Below are 20,442 nucleotides of genomic sequence, written 5' to 3'. Positions count from 1 at the left end.
ATGCCCAAAAATACCAAGATTGTTGTAGTTCTTAAAATCACAATGCTGACATAAGCAAAGTGTGTGTGTATGTCCAAGAACATATATGGCATGCATCTAAATATACTTTAATCAAGCATTCAATCATGATCAATCATGAAAGAAGCAATCCAATCGACTGCACTGTTGCCTTCTTTGTAGGCATGTTTCACTTGGTTGTATACGAGGTTGGAAGGAAGTCATCCAATCGACTGCACGGTTGCCCTCCTGATGGGCATGTGAGGCGTTGCTTGATATAAATCTTTGGAATCTGCCTACAGTGAGAGGTTTGCGTCCTGATACAAAAGATTGCTAATTTAACCAGTGCTGCTTGCATGGAAGAATCATTAAGCGCAACTTGCTTTATATATTTTAGCCCCAGAAAGCAAGAGAGGTTCTGCATCGAGTATCATTTCTACGGTACGATCAAGATCCGACGGTGTAGAATTCTTACCATCACAAACTTCTGAACACCCGCCACTAGAAACCAATCCCCAAAGCAATGGCCTCCGTCGTCTCCCTCCGACCCCCCGCCCCACCTCCTCGCCACTCCGCGCCTCCCGCCCGCGCAAAAGGTCTCGGCCCCCAAACCCTAACCCTAATTCCGGTTCCTTCCTTTTGAAACCAATTTCGTTGATTTCTTCAGTGATTCTCCAATGCCGAGCGCGACCGATTCCACCATCGGAGCAGAACGTCCGTTCCGATGAAAGAACCCGGTAATATCGATCTCGGAATCTCCGATTTTTGGCTTCAGTTCTTGATATAATATTTTTGAGATGCATTAAGTTTCAACAGTTTTAGCTTCGGTGAACGATCTACAACCAGGAGGAGAGAGGCGTTGCTTCAGATATTTCTCTCTGCGGTCTCGTTTCCGTTTATAGCTAACAATGCTTCAGCTGAGACTGGTAAATTTATAATTCTTTTACTACAACTATCGTTGTTATCATTATTTTTGGAAAAGAATATATAATTTGGAATTAGCATGAAGTTTGTGTTCTTGATACACTGGCATGATTTTGTGATTAGTAGATCTGCAGCAGAGTTTTCGCATATATGAGGATGAGATGAATAAGTTTCGAATATCGATCCCCCAAGGTTATCTATTGGCACTTGATATTCCTCTTTATCTATAGTAACTATTATTCAATCATACATTAATTTATCAATTTCAGGATTCAAACTTGTTTTCCAAGAGTAGTGGCGATGTTTAGGAAATCTGATTTGAATTTATCATGTTCATGATTCTGCTGCTATGGACAATCAATAAGCAGGACAATATTTGGGGCTGCATATGCTTGATTTTAAGGATAGGATTGCATTTGCAAACTGACAGTGTGAATCTTACTATTTTACTCCTTAAATGGTGGTATTCTTGCTGGTTTCATTGAAAAAATTGACTTGCCAAACTATATGAATATTGGTGGAATTAACTGTGTGGATATTATAGAGACGATCCATTAAAATTGATTTTTCTGTAATGGTCTTTTGTTTTATCTGGTTTTATGTTTCAGAAACAACAGCATTAATTCTGCTTTGCATGAGCATAAGCAGCATTACTTATGCAACAAACTTGCTTGGATTGAATCCCGTGTATTACAAGTGCACTAATTTAGATGGTGAAGCAAAATTTTCAATCAAAGTATCTACTAGAGTGTCTTCTTTAAAATCCTTTAGCTATTAGTCTCCCCAATATTTCAGCTCTCAAACATATAAAACGGACACAGCCTGTATTAGCTTGCAAAGTTTATGCTTTCACCTGATAAGCTTCTCATGACTATGTTAAATTACAAATCCTTCTCCAATTTTAGCAAATCAATTGCTTTGTATGGCTTTAAAAGTAAAACGAAAGAGGAACAAAGCATTTTTTTTTTTTAATTATGCAATATTTACAATAGGTAATTTTTTCCCTTTCTTTTACTAGAATGGTATTGGTGGCATTGTTTTTTTTTTTTTTTTTTTTTAAAGATATTTAGAACAATAATTGGGGCACCACCAATCATTTCAGAGAAATGATGGAACATGATTGGGGCACCTTCAAAGGTGTTGACATGTAACTTCCTGCATTTGGAGGAGAGATGCAATCTTTGTGCTAGTGCCAAGTTTGCTCTCCTGGAAAAAAATTTCAAAGCATTTGGTAGCAAATACTCTCTCTTTAGGAATGCATCTCATACATTTTTATTAAATAGCCTTAGTGGGCCATCAGCTTTGAATTTTGATGCCATATTCTCTCCAAACATCCTTACAACAGATCATGTAATGTTGATGTGGACACTGATTTAGATTTATAAAAGATTGGAAAAATTCAAATTTTTATTTATAAAAAAAATGAAATCCAAAGAAGATTTTGTTTGTGTTGTATGAGATATAGTATTCCTTTGATTACATTCACATCTATTTAATATATAATAGTAATAAATAATATAAGTAATTATAAGTAACGAATGACATTTATGGATACTTAATTTGTTGCAAGGGGAGATGTATATACAAAATGTGCAGCTAGATGTATATATTATTAGATAGCTTCTTTTTGGAACACAATGTCGATGATAGTGGATCCTTATTTTACCAAAACCAAAAATTGTAACCCAATAACTCCATTATCTTTGGGGAGGCCTGCGCTCTATAGAAATTGTCTGCGTGATATTGTCCCTTAGCTCATTGGTCCCAACACAGAGTTGGAATTCTAGTTCTTCTAAAATGGTATCTAATATAGTTGAGATCCCTTGAAAGGAGGCCTTTTTTGCCTTCCACCAAAGCTGCGCAGGAAAGGCCCCAAGCCATCCCAGCTTTGAGTCATTTTGAATTAAAAAACTATCAAATAGCAGGTGCTGTCAGAGAACAATTATTTGATTCAGACTTGCGAAGATAATTCATTGGTAGAATGGAAGGAAATAGGAGATAAGGGGCCCACTGGAAATGAATGGGAAAAAAATAAAAAATTAGAAGAAGAAAAGAATTTTTGGTCAAATGCATTGAATTAGCTAAATATTTTATTGAAATAGATGCAGAAGCAGGGTGGATGCCAACAATTTTTCTCTTTCTAGACCTACGTGGAGTTGATTATCATTGTCCATGGGTTAAGGAACAATACCACAACTTGCATGTTTCATATAAATATCTTGCGTGTTTACGTCATTTAGCAACTTAAGGATAATAAAATTGAGAAAGTTATTAAAAATAATAGTACACTAAATTTATTTCTTCATTCTTCCAGCCTCATGTGCTGGTCTTGTCAGGATTTTTCTGGGGGAGACTAAAGCCAGGGACAACCTCTTAAATTTGTGCCAACTAGAAAACCACCAAAAATTTATTGTTATAAGGTATTACATGTTTTGCTTTCAGCCCAAATGTGTGCAGTTGTTTCATTCCATGGTATCTGTAGTAAATAGATCATGAATTTAAGTAGAATGATATCATATAACATGCAATTATATTTTTTAGCCATCTATACTTGTAGTAGCAAATGATTCTAAATTTCTAATATGGAATTGGTTATTGCAAACTTTGGGCTTTGTTAAGAAATTTGGCATTGCAGATTGGTTAGTTGGTACAGGTGAAGCTAATGGCATCAAGTCAATCACTGCATTTTACCCGAAAGGAACTTCTGATTTAAATGGTGTGTATGCCTTCTGAGTGCATAATATGATTCCCAAATTAATCATCAAGTTTAAGTTGCTGAACGGGCTTTCTTCAGTCAGCGTCGTGATCACTGGGCTTGGTCCAGATTACACCAGATTAGAATCTTTTGGCACAGTAGATGCGTTTGCAGAGAGCCTGGTAGGTTTTGATTTCTTGATGTTTTCAAGCAAGCAGAACTATCATTATATACACTCGTTAAGTGCCATTTTCTGTATATGATGCCTGCCTAAATAGGTAAATGGATTGGATCGAAGCTGGAAAAGACCCCCAGGGCTGGCAGCGAAACTAATTAATTCTAAGGCAGCAAATGGTAATTTTGCCTCTTCTAACTTGCTGTTTTGCCTAACAGTTGCTGTCCAATAAATTCAGATATCCGATATTTCAGAAAAAATCTGGAGTATTGAGACTTTCAATTTTCCACCTGGGCAGGGCTGTATTATGTTGAGTATACGTTGCAAAATCCTGGGGAGAAATGCAGGCACATACTGTCAGCCATTGGAATGGCATCCAATGGTTGGTACAATAGACTGTATACAGTTACAGGCCAGGTGGTTACTGCCACCTCTGACACAAGAAGCTTGTCCATCTTTTTAACTCTTTAATCTCATTTCATTATTTAATAATCTTGTGGAGGTTAATATCAATATCGTCATCTTTGAACTAACATCAAATGATATTTTGCAGTTTATGGAGGATGAATCAGAGAAGTACAGATCCCAAATTGAGCAGGTGAGGTAGAACTTTAAGTTCCTTCTAGGATTCTACATGCTCCTGTGAACCCTTACTACTGAAAGCTGTTGTCTGTTGCAGTCTGTTTCGTCATTCAGATTGATATGAGAAGGCAACATAAACAAAATGGCGATCACAGTTTTTGTGCTGAAGAAATGGATGTGTCATGTCATTTTCCACTTGCAAATGTTGCTAGCTATTAATGGCTTTACTTCCATTATAATCCTTACGCTCCCCGATGAAGAAATATATAGTATGTTATTCAGCAACGGGTATAAACGTGTGGTAAGCTGAGGTAATTTGGTTGGGTAACAACAACTTTTTTTACTTCTCGTTCCATTATAAATGTGGATCTTGTGGTCATGGATGATGTATCTCAATCGTCAAAACAATAGATAATACCAGGTTTGTGGATAACATGTACAAATGGGATTGATGATGGACTGCAGTAATTAAGTGACGTAAAAATGCGATTGATTCCATTCTAATCGCTCAAGCTTTTCATTTGGGCCGATAACAGACCATAAATCCAGATGTTTGGTCAACATGTAACCATACATAATTTTCCTTTTTTAAGTCCTGATGTTCAACCTTTTGAATTATTAAACGTTAAGATTGATGACTGACTACAGTAGTAAGTAATATCAACCAACTCGACATCTTGTTTATCATAAAGTAGCAGAGACTTTGCCTCCCGATTAAACACATAAAAACGACAATTCTCTTCCCCCTTAATTTGAAGAAGAAAAGTTAACATGATGATTCGTTTTCGTATTGGTTGCCCATTTAGCTAAGAGAAGTTGCTTTCAATCTCTTGATTCATTTTCACCTAAGCTATCCCAGATTCTCGCATTAGTGAGAACTGGAATGCATGCTTAAAAAATAAAATTAAAAATCTTCCAAGAAAACTGCATGGTCAGCAAATCAAGTAAGCATCTCAATGATAATTTCAACTCCCCAAACAAACAACAGGCCAAAAAATAAAGATTGCGTTTCGCAGAAACTGATCCTGAAAATCAGTTCAAAAACGGACTGGCTGATATATACACGATTCACACCAACCTCCTGATTGTAGTGCATTATTACAGTCAAAGGTGAAGCCCATAAGAAATCCAATCAAGTCTTCCATGGGTTCTCCGAGAGGAAGGTCAAGAAGTTTCTTGAAGGCGGTATACCGTGATTTCTTGCTGCTTGAAATACCGTCGATCCTCCTCATCCACAAGAACTAAATTTAGGAAATATTTCACACTGAATTTGTTGTTAATGTTGCGATAAGTTGGCGTCAACTCATATGGACTCAGGAATAATCTAATTGGAATTGATTCCCCTGCCAAAAATTCAAATAACAATAAATAAATAATTAAATAAATCAAAATATAGAACAATACATTTTTTAACCACATCAAACTCCATACAATGAATCACCCACAATAGTTTCCATATTCTAAATTACAGCATCCGAAAACTTGCCAGCTAACTTTGATCAAGCACCATCATTCATTATAACTGAATGAAGGGGAGGAAATGATGATATTTAATCTGCTGAATCAGCTCTGCAGACTCAAATTGCAAAGATGCCTTTCTGTAGAAACAACAGGTGCAAAAGCTCCAGAGTTCAAAATTTTCTATACTGCATGCATTATGCCATAATTCATTCAAGAACGATAATATGATTCCACTGCAGGCATGTTTTCAACTAGAGTAGCATCTATCCAACTTGACCAACCTAGACATTGAGTACTGTTATTGCTGTTGTTCTTGTCAAGCTTATCTTTATCATTGACAAACATTTTAAACAGTCTCATTCGGATTTTTCATCCAGAAAATTTCCAACAGGAAATATATGGACAAAAGGAAAAGGGATAACCAAGGGAAAGCAAGTGCCTTTGTAACAAGTACTCAAGACTCGCTATATTCTTTTCCAAAGCCTTAAGTCACCCAACCAAAATTATCTAAATCCTGATAAGTGGGTTAATGTAGTTGAAATAGAACATTAGGAGTCCTATCCAGCATGTTTTCATAAGCACGACGAAGGTAACAAGTGCATTTGTAACAAGTGCTTAAGACTCACTATATTCTTGTCTTAAGCCTTGAATTCACACAATCAAAATTATCTAAATCCTGATAAGTTGGTTAACGGAGTTCAATTAGGACATTAGGAGTCCTATCAAGTGTGCTATCATAAGAATGAAGAACTTTCACAAACTGATCCTCAACCAACTACACTGCATGAACTGAACTAGCCTATATAGATAGGACCGACTGAAGACCACAATGAGTTGATCAATTGATGGATCCTACATCAACTAGATTTTCATCTATTCATTTCTTTTGCATTGCAAGAACTTTGCAAACATTAGAAATTTCAAAGACAATCCTTTACCCCCTCTCTCTCTCTCTTCCAAAAAGAAAACAGAGGTTTGGTTGAGCATTTCACCCATAGGCCAAAAGGTCTATGCATCATAAAAACCACACGTGAGAAATTTTTCATTTGTGAAAATAATCATTTTGTCTATTTTCATAATAATTTAATAATCTATAATCGTACTAAATGCCTAAACAACTTCCTAGTACTGATCACACCTATGCTTAAAAACAATTTAGTTCCATACTATAAAGCTCAAAATAAAGAATTGTAATATTGACCAAAACCACCCAGTTCGGTGCACATCGAACTGAACTGGTGCCGAACCGGCCGATTTGCAGGTTTAGTTCCGGTCGGTTCCACTTTGTTCAGACCTGTTTTGTTTCATTGCCCCGTCTAAACAGGTATTTTAATATAAAATCTCCCATCCCACAAGTCCGACTGTCCCTCTCAAATTTTCTCATCTTCGAAACCCTGACGCCCTCCACTTCAATGCTGCCACCGCCGACACTGAGCAGCTCCTCTGCCGGTCACCCTGATCTCCCTCAATGAACACCTTCGTCCATCACCCCTCTCTCTCTCTCTCTCGATACGGGTGCTAGCACCTTACCAGTGTACCATCTGTGAATATGATATGGTATGATACCGTAGTAACCCAGACCGGTATAACACCCAGTACGATTTTAAGAACCTTGCAAAATGCTAAATACATGACACTCCTATCGAACACCTCATCAATATCAAACAACTAGAAACTCAGCTCAGCTTAGATGCTAGTGCCAATGCTCTCTAACAACTAAGAATTAATGCTACACCTTCAGTTCAGTAAGCTTAAAAGAAACACAACTCAAAAAGTCTTAACTACCCGTGCAATTTTTTGTAAGCCCGCCATATATGTCTTGCATGAATCAATACGATTGAGTTTTCTCAATATTCATGAATCACCATAACCAAGTATTCTGAGAGCTAAGTTAAACTATTCCATATTTAACAGGTGATCCAATACTAAGTTGCTCAAAAGATGTTGACACCTGAACCATTAATTGGTAAGATATAAGTGTTAGAAAGCAATAGACACTAGAATCATTAATGGTAGAATTTCAAGATTATGAAAGATTCAGATCATGTAGCTAAATATGAATTGCAGACAAGAAGTTGGCTCTGATAGCCAGCAAGAATAGGGGGCACCATTAGCCACACATGCCACACATCCTGCCTTGCACACTGCATGCCTTGAATTATGAAACAAGCTGCATTCAAGGATACTCATGCATCTCAAGGCAGATTGGATGGCACCTGTGGCCAGCAAAAACTTGGTAGTATGACAAGCCAGAAGACCAATGCACTCCTAAATATAAGGCATTATAAAACATCCAGACGTATATTACAGAATGATCCAGATATATATCACAGAATATAATTTAAATATTGAGTTCAATATGAGATACCTCTTACAGGAGCACCATCCATCAACTCAAATTTTGCAAGAGTCTCAGTCTCAACATATGTATTAGGCCCTGATCCAGTAGATTCACGCCGTCTAATCTCAAGCTCCATATTTTTTATCTTAATTCTTACCAGAAGAAAATATATTTTGCCAATGATAACATCCTTCAGATGATACCTGAATGTGGTAAGCTCCAGTTAGAAGTCAAAAGCCTACACTTCAAATTTAAGAAGAACAAGTTGGGCATAGCTATGTCTATGTGCAGCCAAACTCACTTGCTTTTGTTGTATTCAAATTCAATGTGTAAACAATCTTCAATTCCAACTTCCATCTGCAAAACTACCACCCTAATCAAGACAGAGTAAACTGATTTACTGAAATAAAGCTAAAAATTGCATTATTATAGCTCTAAAAATTACATTATTATAATTATAACAGAAGGCAATATCTGATAAATCTTTTCTCTCTCAGATATATGCTTGGTTGTTAAAAATTTTCTGAGCATTTAGAAAATAAAATCATGGTTTGGCTTCTTCAAAAGAGCTACATTTCATCATATCTCCATATAGAAACTTAATTACATCTAGAGTTGGCAACTTCAATTATTCACTTGATGCAGAAATTGACAAAATAGAGGTTCACCTTAAAAACAAAGATTCATGGAATGTCAATCTAACATTAGTAAGGAAAAGAATATACATTAAGAAAAAGATCTAAAACAAGGAGGTAAGATCTAAAACTGATTTTTTTCTTTTTTCTTCAGATATTTGGCAATGACTTGCATCACTACCAGTGTCCAACACAAATGACAATTAAAGATGGTACTTGTTTGCAGCAAGGATGCTGGTACTTTTCAATAATCTATTACTGATTCAGATGCAACTAAAATATGCATGCACTGTATTCAGCTGCATACAGTTTGGGAAGTTGTATTGGCAAAATCTGATGCCAACTCCCGCCACTTCAAATTAAGCTACAATGCTATGATTTCATATTGTTCTCATCCAATAACTGATTCTCCATATTGTAACTGATTCGCCATTTCTTTTTTTTTTCTCCAGTAATTATCATTAAAGTGCATATGTTTCTCAAAATTACATGAATGCTTCTCTGTCATTTAGTCAACAGGTCATTGGCATCAGATTGACAGGTTGCAAAATGTTCTCAAACATTGATGGATCATTCTTTGATCCATAAAGCTCACTTATATAAATTAGGATGAGGCTTCCTGGTTTCTTGTTCAGCTTAACTTCTTCCTATTAACAGCTGAACTTTACACATTCTAAAGTTTGAACTAACCTTGATGCTGTTGTTGATTGTTGGAAGAGGAGTATAATTGTGAACCTGATAAAAAAGAAACACAAGACATTAGACACAAGAGAGATGTATTGGGTTACAAGTACAAGTTGAAATGCATGAATTAGCCTCCTCAAAAAAGGGAATGCATGACTTGGCATACTTATTCAAAAAGTATAACCAGATAACACAAATGGTTTCAATGAACACAACATGAATGAGTTGTGTCATTTATAAAATATTAATCATCATTTTGCCTTGATAAGGCACAAATAGTTTGAATCAATGTCTTTCCTCTAGAAAGTAGATCTTTTGGAAATACTAGAAAACTCTTCAATGGAATAAAAAAAATTACCATAAAAAATAAACTTTTCCTTTTCTGCCAAGAAGATGACACGATTCTTTTTAATCATCATTTAATACCAAGATGTGAAGTATATACAAAATTCAACATCTTAAAAGTAAGTTCTATCATGTTTGTCATAATCTTATTTCTCATTACCCCACTCCGCCGACCCCCTCTTCAGATCCCCATCCATGCATGACTTGTAATCTTCATTCACTATTTTAATGAAATCCTCAGTAGATGGGATATCAAGTTTGTCATGATTTACAACTTCAAAATGTGTGATCAATGAAAAGTGCCATTACCTTTTAACTTCTACATATAAGGGGATAGTATACTTCCAGGTGTGGTACAAAATATACCATGTTGAAAGAAGAGCATAACTCAGGAAACATTCCACATCTAAGGACTTCAGTTTCATTGCATTTTCAAATAATTATTGCAATAGAAGTATACCATATTTGGCATATGATGCCATCCTATGCTACCTGATGTTCATATTTATTTTCTCCAAAAGATGCATCATGGACTTACACAGAACTCCTGGTATTCCACAATATTGCTGACGTAATTACGACTGACTGTTACTTTCAAGATGTACCTGAAAGCATGTAGAGAAGATCACTTCAGCGGAGAATACAGGATATGACACATATCATATCCATTTAAATAAAAAGGCGCGCATGGTTCCAGAATTTCACATGATAAGCTACATGTAGATAATGAAATTTAAGCTGTACAATCAGAATAAGCTCAAAAGAAATGAATAGCAAGCTGAAGGGTATCAGGAATTGTTTTTTCAGGAAATTAAACTCATAATTAACTGGAAGCTGTTAGAGACTCTGAATTAAGCAAGTTTTGCGAATCATAAAGAAGGTTACAAGCTGCAATCATGATACATCATACATATTTCTGTGCTACCAGTAATCTATAACATCAGCTACTTTAAAAAATAAATGAGTAAAATTAAATAATAGAAGAAATAACGTGCCATTTTTTCAAGTAAAATATTGGATACAACACAAATATCACTTTTGAAGAAATTACATATTCTATTTTAAGGAAAAAGCCTGAAACATAAGATGAACCAAAGTCTGAGCATTTATGCAATGTCCTACATAGATTTCACAAAAGCTTGCAACCATATAAACAAGATTGACAACTAATCTGGAAAAGATGTTTCCAGGTCAGTTTACCAATAAATATTTCAATGGACATGCAAGAAAATACGCAAACTTATCTTTGCTTTCCAGACTGCCATTCCCACATGTTTCCTGGAATATATTCACGATATTTTGCCAGTTTTGATTTACCAGATTTTGCATATTTGACATAAGTCTGGGAGTGGCAATTTATGACCCAACCCTCTACCGACCTGCTTTAAGCAGGTTCAAGTTTGGCATAAGCAGGTCCAAGTCATATATGAGTTGACCTGCCTAGACATATTTATTAAACAGATCGGACTGAGGACCTCTAACTCATTATAACCTGTTTTGCCCCATTAATAGTTGGGTTGGGCCATGGCACGACCACTTAACCTATTTAAGATCCGCTCCACTCGTTTCTACTCATTTAACTCATTTAAGGCCTGCTTAACCTATTTAAAATCCATTTAACCCATTTAAGTCCTGCTTAACCTGTTTAAACTATTTAACTGGATTCAACCTATTTATTAAACAGGTTATGCAGGTCAAGTTGGGTTACTTGTTTATTTAAAAAAAAATCAGATTCAGTTTTGGATATTCGACCTGTTTAATAAACATGTCAGCTTTGAGTTGACAGATTTTTGATCCAACCCACATCCAACCTGACCTAACTTGATTGCTACCCCGAGAAAGAACATATACATCTCAAAAGAGAAAGGAGATGCATTTGTTATAATGCCAATACCATATTAAATAATCTTAAATAATTAAATATAGGGTATAGCTTTGTGAGATTTAGATGGGTGATATGGCACTTTTTCACCAAAAAGGAAAGGTGCAAAATGGTCACATTTGCTTTATTCTGCTAAAAAAGTGAAGATAATAGTTTTTTTTTTTTTTTAATTTTAGCTTTTCTGGAGATTAAATAGACAAAAAATTGAAATATAAGAAAGAAACATTTAGTGCTATCTTAAAATCATAGATCCCTTGGAATGACGTTTAAGAGTTGGACCCCTAGGGATTCACTTCATAGTGTAGCCTTTATGCTTTTGCTAACCTTTATGCTTTTGGGAGAAAGAAACAAATAGCATCCAAATGAACTGCATGCATTAAGTCTTAAAATGCCCAAACTGAACAGCTGCATTGAGGACAATGACAACAGGGCCCATGATCAAACAAGCCCAGATAGAGTTTAGAAAACATACATATATCTGAAATCCACTTATGTAACCTCATGAACAACTTCAGCTCCAGTTTCTTTTTTCTTAAAAAAAATTGAACTTCAACTGAAGATAATAAAATGTTCAAGACTTCCATAACTTGGAAAAAAGTTGGCGATGAAATGCTGAAACATCTAGCTATTATAAACTCAAATTAAATGCCAAACCAAGCATTAAGCGAGAAAAAAAGAATCTTTTTATTAAACCTTTATGAAAGGTCTCCTAGTAAAATCTATGAAAATCACAGCTTAGTACAGAACAGAAGATGCAAAAAAAAGATATCAGCAAACTTGGTTCATGATCCGAGGTACTATAAAGAGAAAACATCATCATTATTCACATTTTTAGAGGCATTAAGAATTATGCAATCATCTTACAGTAAGAAAGTTTAAAAAGATTTTTACACGAAAATACTCGGTCTGCACAATCCTAGATTCTTCTCTAACGAAAGCTCACTACCTATTTAAATAATCCCAAGTAGATAAGTATAAAATACCCAACCCCAGATAGTTTTTTTTTCCTCTGTTGAACTAGCCAAAAAGATAATGAAAATTGCACAATTTCCACATGAGAAACAACTCAACTTTATTTAATAGGCATGTATAAAGTGATTGCTTACCTCAATCTCACATTTATCCCATTATATGACTCATACGGCATTTCAACAGTAGAAAATTCGAATGGGTATGTTTTCCTTTCATATATTTCACCAGGAACATCTAGTTCACGCACTGCATAAGAAAACATTATATTAAGGCATAAAGCTATCCAATCAAATGAAGTAAGAAACTGTACATAAGTAGCAATTTTTTAATAAAAAAGTGGTATGCATAAAATGACAGAAGTATCGCTGTCACGGAAATCCATACATCATGGCTCTTGTTTTGCTTGTCACCTTGCCATATGAAAGGATAAGTTCACATTATGAAACAAGGATATACTCCTTTTTAACTAGCTCAATGGTATCTTGAAGACTGGTTAAAGTTTCATAATGAAGAAAATGAAATTATGTTAAAAAGATATCTCTAAGAAAACGAACATGAAAAGACTTACCTAACAACCATGGATTTGAAGATATCCATGGCATTACAGTACTGCAAGAGGATGGTGTGAGACAGAATATAACAAGAGACAGCAATTTTTGAAACCAGTTGGTATCATCTAGGGTATTCTTACATTAAACTATAGTCTTTAAAGAAACAAAAGAAAGATCAGCAGGAACAAATAACTAAAAGCTTTTATGAGTGTTTAGTATCCAGACTTCTAGTAAACAATAATTGAACATTAAAAATATGCATGTGCGGTGAGCATCAGGAATGCTAGCAAACAATACTCAAACATTAAAAATATGCATGAGAGCAATGATGTGGGAATTGTTGCATTGAGAAAGGGGAACCACAAGAGGTATTTCATGCATCTAGAAGGCTAACAATATATACATCAGCGTTCGAAACATGAATGTCATTCCTATCACGTGCATGAGCAGTCATGCTGAGAATGGAATTGCCTATTGCAGTGACGTTTTCCCAGCTGCAACAAACTTAAAACATTGCTCATCTTTATACACCGGATAACATGTATGCTAATATTTGGAGAGATGCTAAACAGAAATTATGTATACAGTCATAAGCCATTGAAACCCAAAGAAGGTAGCAAATTCAATTTGAAGAAAAAAAGGGGGAAAAATTGCAAGTAGAGGATAATGGTAAAATCTGAAACAACAGCAACCTAGAGTTGATTTTGTTAAAGCATTCATGTAGTACAGCTGAGACAACTTTGCAGGGTTTATTAGCAACCAGGATATATATCCTTATGTTACAGTTAAAAGTTGAGACAAAATTGAGCAGCAAAATCATTCCCCTAAGGGAATAGTTTTTAAAACTAAAGATATTAGTACCTGCTAATATTTTCTTCTTTTTGTCAGTACACTTATGCAACTCAACAGTAAGATAATCACATTCTCATAGTGTAACTTACCAAGGGAAGTGAAGTCATAAAAATTGCCTCTGTCAAAATACAACTCTGTGTAAAAAAAAAATGAAAGAAAATTAGTGAACCTAATAATGATTAGTGGTACCCAAGAAATCACTACAGTAAAAAATTATGCTTCTGTTTGCACGCTTCACAGCAGATGAGCGACAACATACAAGGAACTCAAAATAAAATACACATGAAATTTCTCAGTATGATGAATGGAAAAGAGAAAATTTTGAAGTTTAATTATTTTTATTTATATAGAAGGCACCTACAAAAAATGATTATTGTCGCACAGGATAATATCTTTATAAGAGACACTATTTCCAGAAATAGGTTATTCACAAGATGAGAAAGAATCTCTTGGAACTTCTGTGTGACGAAGCGCGAGTTGTTGGGATCTATTATATGGATCGGGCATTGATGCACCGTGCATGCATGTTTGTCTCATAAAACTTCATCTATTAAAGGCAGGCAGAATGGGGGGGATCGTAGTATATCATGTATGAAGCAACAAAAGGGTATTATAGCATAACCACCAAGCCTCATTCTAACATTGAACAAAAATATATGTTCAAGGAAAAGTTAGAGCAAAAACAGATAAAGTGAAATCAAGAATAAGGCATAAATATATAAGGATGAAAGTTAAACAAAAAAGGTTAACAAAGAATTTTAATATATCTACTAGAATGTTAAGAAAACCAGTTCATCACCAAAAAAAAAAAAAGAAATAAAATAACATTGAAGGTCATTACCATCAAGAGCACACTCTTAGTTGCACCAAGATGGCCCTATAGTGCAACAGGACCTCTCTACAAAATTAATAAAGATTAATATCAAGTGTATTTTATTTTTTGAGATGACAAAACTAAAGAATTATTTTTTAAAAAATGAAGTTGAAAATAAATAGTCTGTAACAGTATTTGGCTCATAGTTGTATAGGCATGTACTGAAATGATTTAATGTATGGCACATCAGCATGCTCAACATCAGCATGCTCATATGAATGCTGATACTTAGTTGATGATGCTATATACTTGTTTCAGTGTAATAAGCACATCATGCTGAAAATCCAGAAGGCCTTTCACAACTCTTGTAGGTAGCACTTAAACTAATGCAAACAACTTAAGAAGGTAACTAACAACCAAAGATTGGTGCCTAACTGCTTAAAAACATTCTAAATCTTACCAACAACGAAGCAAATTGCTGACCAACTAACAGATAAATGAAATTCGAAATACCTTTGTTTTAGGTCAACATAAGTAGCTAGTATATCGCTGATGAACTAATTAAATTATGAAGAAAAGAAAGGTGCATATCATAATTGATTGATTTATGACACACTTATGAATATGATATTCCTAACTGGAATAATCAAGGAAACAAAGCAAAAAAAAAAAGATGGTATATTGATGACATACTGATGATAAACTAATAAAATCATTAGCAAAAAGGTGGATGTTATAGTTGATAAATTCATGACAATCATGAATACAATCTTCTTAACTTGAATAATCAAGAGCATAAACAACTTGTATTAGATTAAAAAAATCAAGGCTCGCATGCTAGCAACATTTCAACTAAGTGAAATGTTAAAAGAGATTGCAAAACTTTAACTTTGATCATGACAATAAATAAAGAGCATTTCCACAACCACATTAGGTTTCATGTTACACATCTCAGACAAGAACATAAGAAATATTCTGCACACATGCATGCCGACAACAACCTTCTGATGTTCAACAAGCATTAATCAGACTCAAAAGCTCGCTCTGAACAAGAAAGGCACACCTATCTGACCAAGGAGCTCAACTTTGACACCATTGTGTTCGACCTTCTTTCCTTGAATAGGATCGATAACCACCTGAATAATAAAGACCTCAGCACAATTATCTATCCAATTTCTGCATAAGAGGAAGAAACCGAAGATGATGAAGCTATATAAAACAAACATATGCTCATAAATTATGCAACATACCTCTCCAGATATGGTTTCTTGACTCTGGAAAAGTGGGACCATAGCGGTCTTACCATTATCCTTCTTTATTGAAACCTATATAAACAAAGAGAGCAACTTATATCTATGCAGATTCTCAACTTCAGAAGTTGTTGGGAAAGAATGATGTCAACGATGAAAAATTAGCAGATATTGGGAAAAGCGATTTCCCCATGACAACATGAAATGTATAATCCCATTCTTTATCATAATGAATGCAGCCCATGAGTTATAATCCTATTCTTGACCCTCAAAAAGTGTTAATATCTTCACAGTGTACATGTGAACGAGAGAGAGAAAGAGGTGCTCCTCTAGTAAGCATATAGGTATGACAATGGATGGATAATAGATATATGTATGTAGATATACATATACATACATAGATTCCTGCATATATATATATATGTAAACACAAGCATATGCATGCATATTTATGAATGCGGCCCATGATTTATATTCCAAGTTTAACAATAGAAATGTTAATCTCTTCATAGAGTATATGTAAGTGCATATGCATGTATATGCATGCATTATAGATACATACACATGGATAATAATAAACATCACAGCCACATACTCATATGTTTACCATTTAAGGGGAACTAAATTTCACTATCATCTTATCCAGTCTGAATGTTGCACCTTAGCAATCAGGGACAGCGTTTCATGCAAATACGACCGCTCTCCTTGGAAATAATATTTGTCTTGAGAAATGGACACAAGAAAAGAAACAGATTCCTTCAAAAGTTATTGAGGAAGTTGGATTTATTAAGATGTTTTAGCTTTTGTAGAATTTCTTGCAATAATGTTTGTAACGTGGATGCAAAAAATAGAGGTGTCAAAGAGTTGAGGTGAGATGGCTCTTCTAACTCGAATTAGACTCCAAACCCTGAAAATTGGGCTCAACTAACATAGAACATTTTTTCTTAGACTAATTCTCATGTGTCAACAGGACATACAGTACCAGCTCAACTTATGCTAGCAACTCGTCAGCATGGTGGAGTTCAATACCAACCAAGGCTCAAAACATAGTTTTAGATTATGTGAAGCTTGGATTCCTTGTCTTAAATGATTTGTACCTTTTAAATCCCTCATTCAAATACCCACAAATTTCAAACCAATATCCAGTAATATCATTTCCTCAGTAAGTTATTCTTCTATAAGGAAAGATTAGGCATATTTGAATCATAGATGCCACGTATGAAACTATATTTTTAGTTGGTTTCTGTTTCTAACTTTAAAATTATACTATTTTCTATTAGAACCAAGACTACCCTAAAACAACCCAAAGCTAGGTAATTAGCTGAGCCTACTTCAAGCTCACAAATAGCTGTTCAGCTAGAATCTATGTTTTACGTTACGCTTTAAGAAGCCAAAGGATTTATTTACTCCAAAAGTTGAACCCCTGAAAATTCCAATCGTCAAGCCAAAGCTCAGCTCGAACAACAAATAGAAGACACAACTTCTTTTCAACAACTCTAAGCTATCTATATGATATTCAAGCAAAATGCTCAGAATAGCAATGCATAAAAAGCTGGTTTAAGATATGCAGCAGGTATCATACTGTAGCAGTGATTCAAGGCTTCAGGTCCATGGCAAAGGGACCACTGATGGTTCCACTGGCAAGACTAGCTACGATAAATTGGTGAACAGAATATGTCACTAATGGCTCAACAAAGGCACAAAAGATTCATTAAACAAAACAATACAAACAGCATAAGCAAATATTCAAACAGATTTTTTCCCCATGGGCATTACGAGTATGACCATGAAAATCTAGCAATGAGTAAAGACCTCAGCTCACATGATGTTTCTACCAAGACTCATAACACATACATCCATGAATAAAACAAGATTAAGAAATCTAAGAAGTCGGATAATTTACAACCTTAACATAATGCCATGAATAACTAATGTTTTTACCTGTTTTCTAGACTTCCCATCAGAAAAGGTGATTGTGATGTTACATGGTGGCTTGAATGCTCCAACAAGGAAATTCTGGAGTAAAAAAGTACAGTTTAATAAAAACAAGAGAATACATCTATTAACCTATATAACAAACATCAAAGAACAACCGATATACCAAGCAGATTCTAATGTCCATGTTTGTTTGTAACTAATAGAATCAATAAACTACAGAAAAAAAAAAAGATTAAAAAAAAATTAGTGATGAAATCTCTGTAAATGCCAATATCTCCAATCAAATGCTCAAGAAGAACTTAATTGGGGCAGAGCAGCTACATGGTCCAGCTAAATGCATTTTAAATATGTGATACACAACCTATGCGAGATTTTCTCTAGAAGAACATCTTTTATGCTAGTATGGAGTTTTTTTATGTTAACATCACTGCACTCCCATCTTTCTCTCTCTCTCTCACGCACACGCATCCCATTCCATGACAATATTCTACATCAACCCAAAGAATTGCCTCACATATTCGAGAAATGCACTCCAAAACCTTAACTAGAACTTTCTGGTACGGTTGGAACTAATTCTAAACCAGTATTGGTCTCACATTAAATCAGTATCTGTCAGCATAAAGATGTAACTTTCCAATATTAGCCTCGAATTTTGCAAATTCAAAAAATTTACTAAAAAAATATTAGAGAGTAGGTTTAACCATTCTGAAGTTTATGTCCCAGCATCTCAGCCATTTATATTGTTATAGTTCAAATTGTTGACAAATAATAAAAGGATGAATTGAACTTTTAGATCATATGAAACGTAATTGATTAAGTCAATTTATTCTTTGTTGGGTTCCTTATGCTAGAAATCCCTGAAAACAACACAATCGATGGATACATATCCTCTAAAAGGGTCACTATTTGTTTTCTTCACTTGTTTTTTTCTTTAATTCTTTTATATTTTTCCTAGTGTTTCAATGTGTCGATTTTCAATTATTCTTTTGTGGAAACCATCGAAACTCGACCTAAACTTCCAAAACCACTAAAAGGCCCACAATCTCAACTTTTTGAACTGCCAAAACTGAAACTTCTCAAACTTCGAGAACCAAGACTGTCGCTAAACATAAAATCCATCAAACTCCAACTCCATGAGCGTCACCAAGTGCGTCATTGAATTGCCAACAAAGAACCAACCAACTAGAAGTTAATTCTGCAAGAATTACAGACGAGGAAGAATAGAAAAACTTACCATCTTTTTAGCGATCAAGAACTGATCTGAAAAAATCACCGTTAACCTTCACCACTCCTATTCCGACTGTTTCACACCTCTCCGTCAATATCTGGAGAACAATCGAAGAGAGATCGTAAGAAAGCACTTACCAATCTCAGCCGCAATACCTTCAATCCAAATAAATGTCAAAAGACAGGAGATCGAGAAGAGCACCTAGCCACGGCGAAGATCGGACGACTCGAGCAACTCCAGATCCCGATCGCTCGTGGAAATATCGAACTACGAGAAGATTGGATGAGAAGAAGGCGAAGATCCACGGAGGGCGGCGGAAGGCGGAGCGTCGCCGGAGGAGATGGACGCCCACGGTGCGCGGTGGCAGAGAGAAGGGGCGGAGATGAGGACTTCTCCGAAGGTCGAGAAAAAGAGAGGGGGTTTGAAGGGGAGGTTAGTTTGGAACGGAGGAGGCTTCGGATCGTGTACGGATGTGGTCGGAGAAATTACGCTACGACGGACGGGGATCAAAGGCGGGTTGACCGGAGCCGGACTGGGTTGTTGATTCAAACCCCGTGGGTGCGATCCGATCCATCCGTAAGCTGGGATTCTTAATTCTCGTTTTTAGGCGTGCCATTTTAAGAAGAATCATAATTAATAAATAGAATAAAAATATGATTAAAATCTAGAAGACACGGACTTGCATGTTTAGATAAAGGGGCGGGGGGGAAAGCTCTTGAACCATTTCCCTTGATGGTATCTTTTTTTTGATATTTTATTTTTTTAATTTTATGAGATATATATATTCTTGAGTTTTATGAATTCTTGTGTGCAAGCAACAAAAAAAAAAATATATTTCATTTAAATTAAACTTGAATTGATGGATTGAACAAAAAATACGTCTAACCCATTTTAAATTTAAATTAAAAGAGAATTAGCAGCCAAATTGATAAATATAAAATTTAGAAATATAAAAACTATAAATAGGATAGTGTGAGATCTCTCTTATACTAACTTTTTCCTCTATATCACCTGTAAAAGGAAAGAAAACCAATTCTTTTATTGTTTTTTAAAAGCTGAGATTTTGAAAACATAGTTGGATTTAATTAAATGGCAATTAGTTGCAAGGGATTCAAA

General features: G+C 35.1%; 2 protein-coding genes across 5 annotated transcripts; one reads left to right on the top strand and one right to left on the bottom strand.

Moving 5' to 3' along the window:
* Positions 1–374: 374 nt before the first annotated feature.
* On the top strand, positions 375–4,806 carry LOC105052847 (psbP domain-containing protein 3, chloroplastic). 4 transcript variants are annotated; one of them, XM_010933807.4, is made up of 10 exons: positions 375–593; positions 665–734; positions 844–923; positions 1,045–1,113; positions 3,557–3,637; positions 3,716–3,798; positions 3,895–3,970; positions 4,090–4,208; positions 4,345–4,389; positions 4,471–4,806. In XM_010933807.4, the coding sequence occupies exons 1-10, from the start codon at positions 521–523 to the stop codon at positions 4,495–4,497; spliced, it is 723 nt and encodes a 240-aa protein (XP_010932109.1). In that variant the 5' UTR covers positions 375–520; the 3' UTR covers positions 4,498–4,806. The 4 variants fall into 4 exon arrangements, with proteins under 4 accessions (XP_010932109.1, XP_010932110.1, XP_010932106.1 ...); XM_010933808.4 differs by having other exon boundaries at positions 376–593; positions 1,048–1,113; XM_010933804.4 differs by having other exon boundaries at positions 376–593; positions 814–923.
* Positions 4,807–5,304: 498 nt separating this feature from the next.
* Positions 5,305–19,722, bottom strand: LOC105052849 (vacuolar protein sorting-associated protein 26B). The gene is made up of 12 exons (XM_010933809.4): positions 19,528–19,722; positions 19,333–19,423; positions 18,102–18,176; positions 16,161–16,235; positions 15,974–16,046; positions 14,186–14,230; positions 12,828–12,939; positions 10,378–10,444; positions 9,501–9,545; positions 8,477–8,532; positions 8,203–8,378; positions 5,305–5,716 (listed from the first exon to the last, which is right to left on the bottom strand). The coding sequence occupies exons 2-12, from the start codon at positions 19,333–19,335 to the stop codon at positions 5,538–5,540; spliced, it is 906 nt and encodes a 301-aa protein (XP_010932111.1). The 5' UTR covers positions 19,336–19,423; positions 19,528–19,722; the 3' UTR covers positions 5,305–5,537.
* Between the last annotated feature and the right edge of the window lie 720 nt (positions 19,723–20,442).

This window comes from Elaeis guineensis, chromosome 10 (genome assembly GCF_000442705.2).
Source record: "Elaeis guineensis isolate ETL-2024a chromosome 10, EG11, whole genome shotgun sequence".
Classification (NCBI taxonomy): Eukaryota; Viridiplantae; Streptophyta; class Magnoliopsida; order Arecales; family Arecaceae; genus Elaeis; species Elaeis guineensis.
This window is presented reverse-complemented; position numbering and strand designations above follow the sequence as displayed.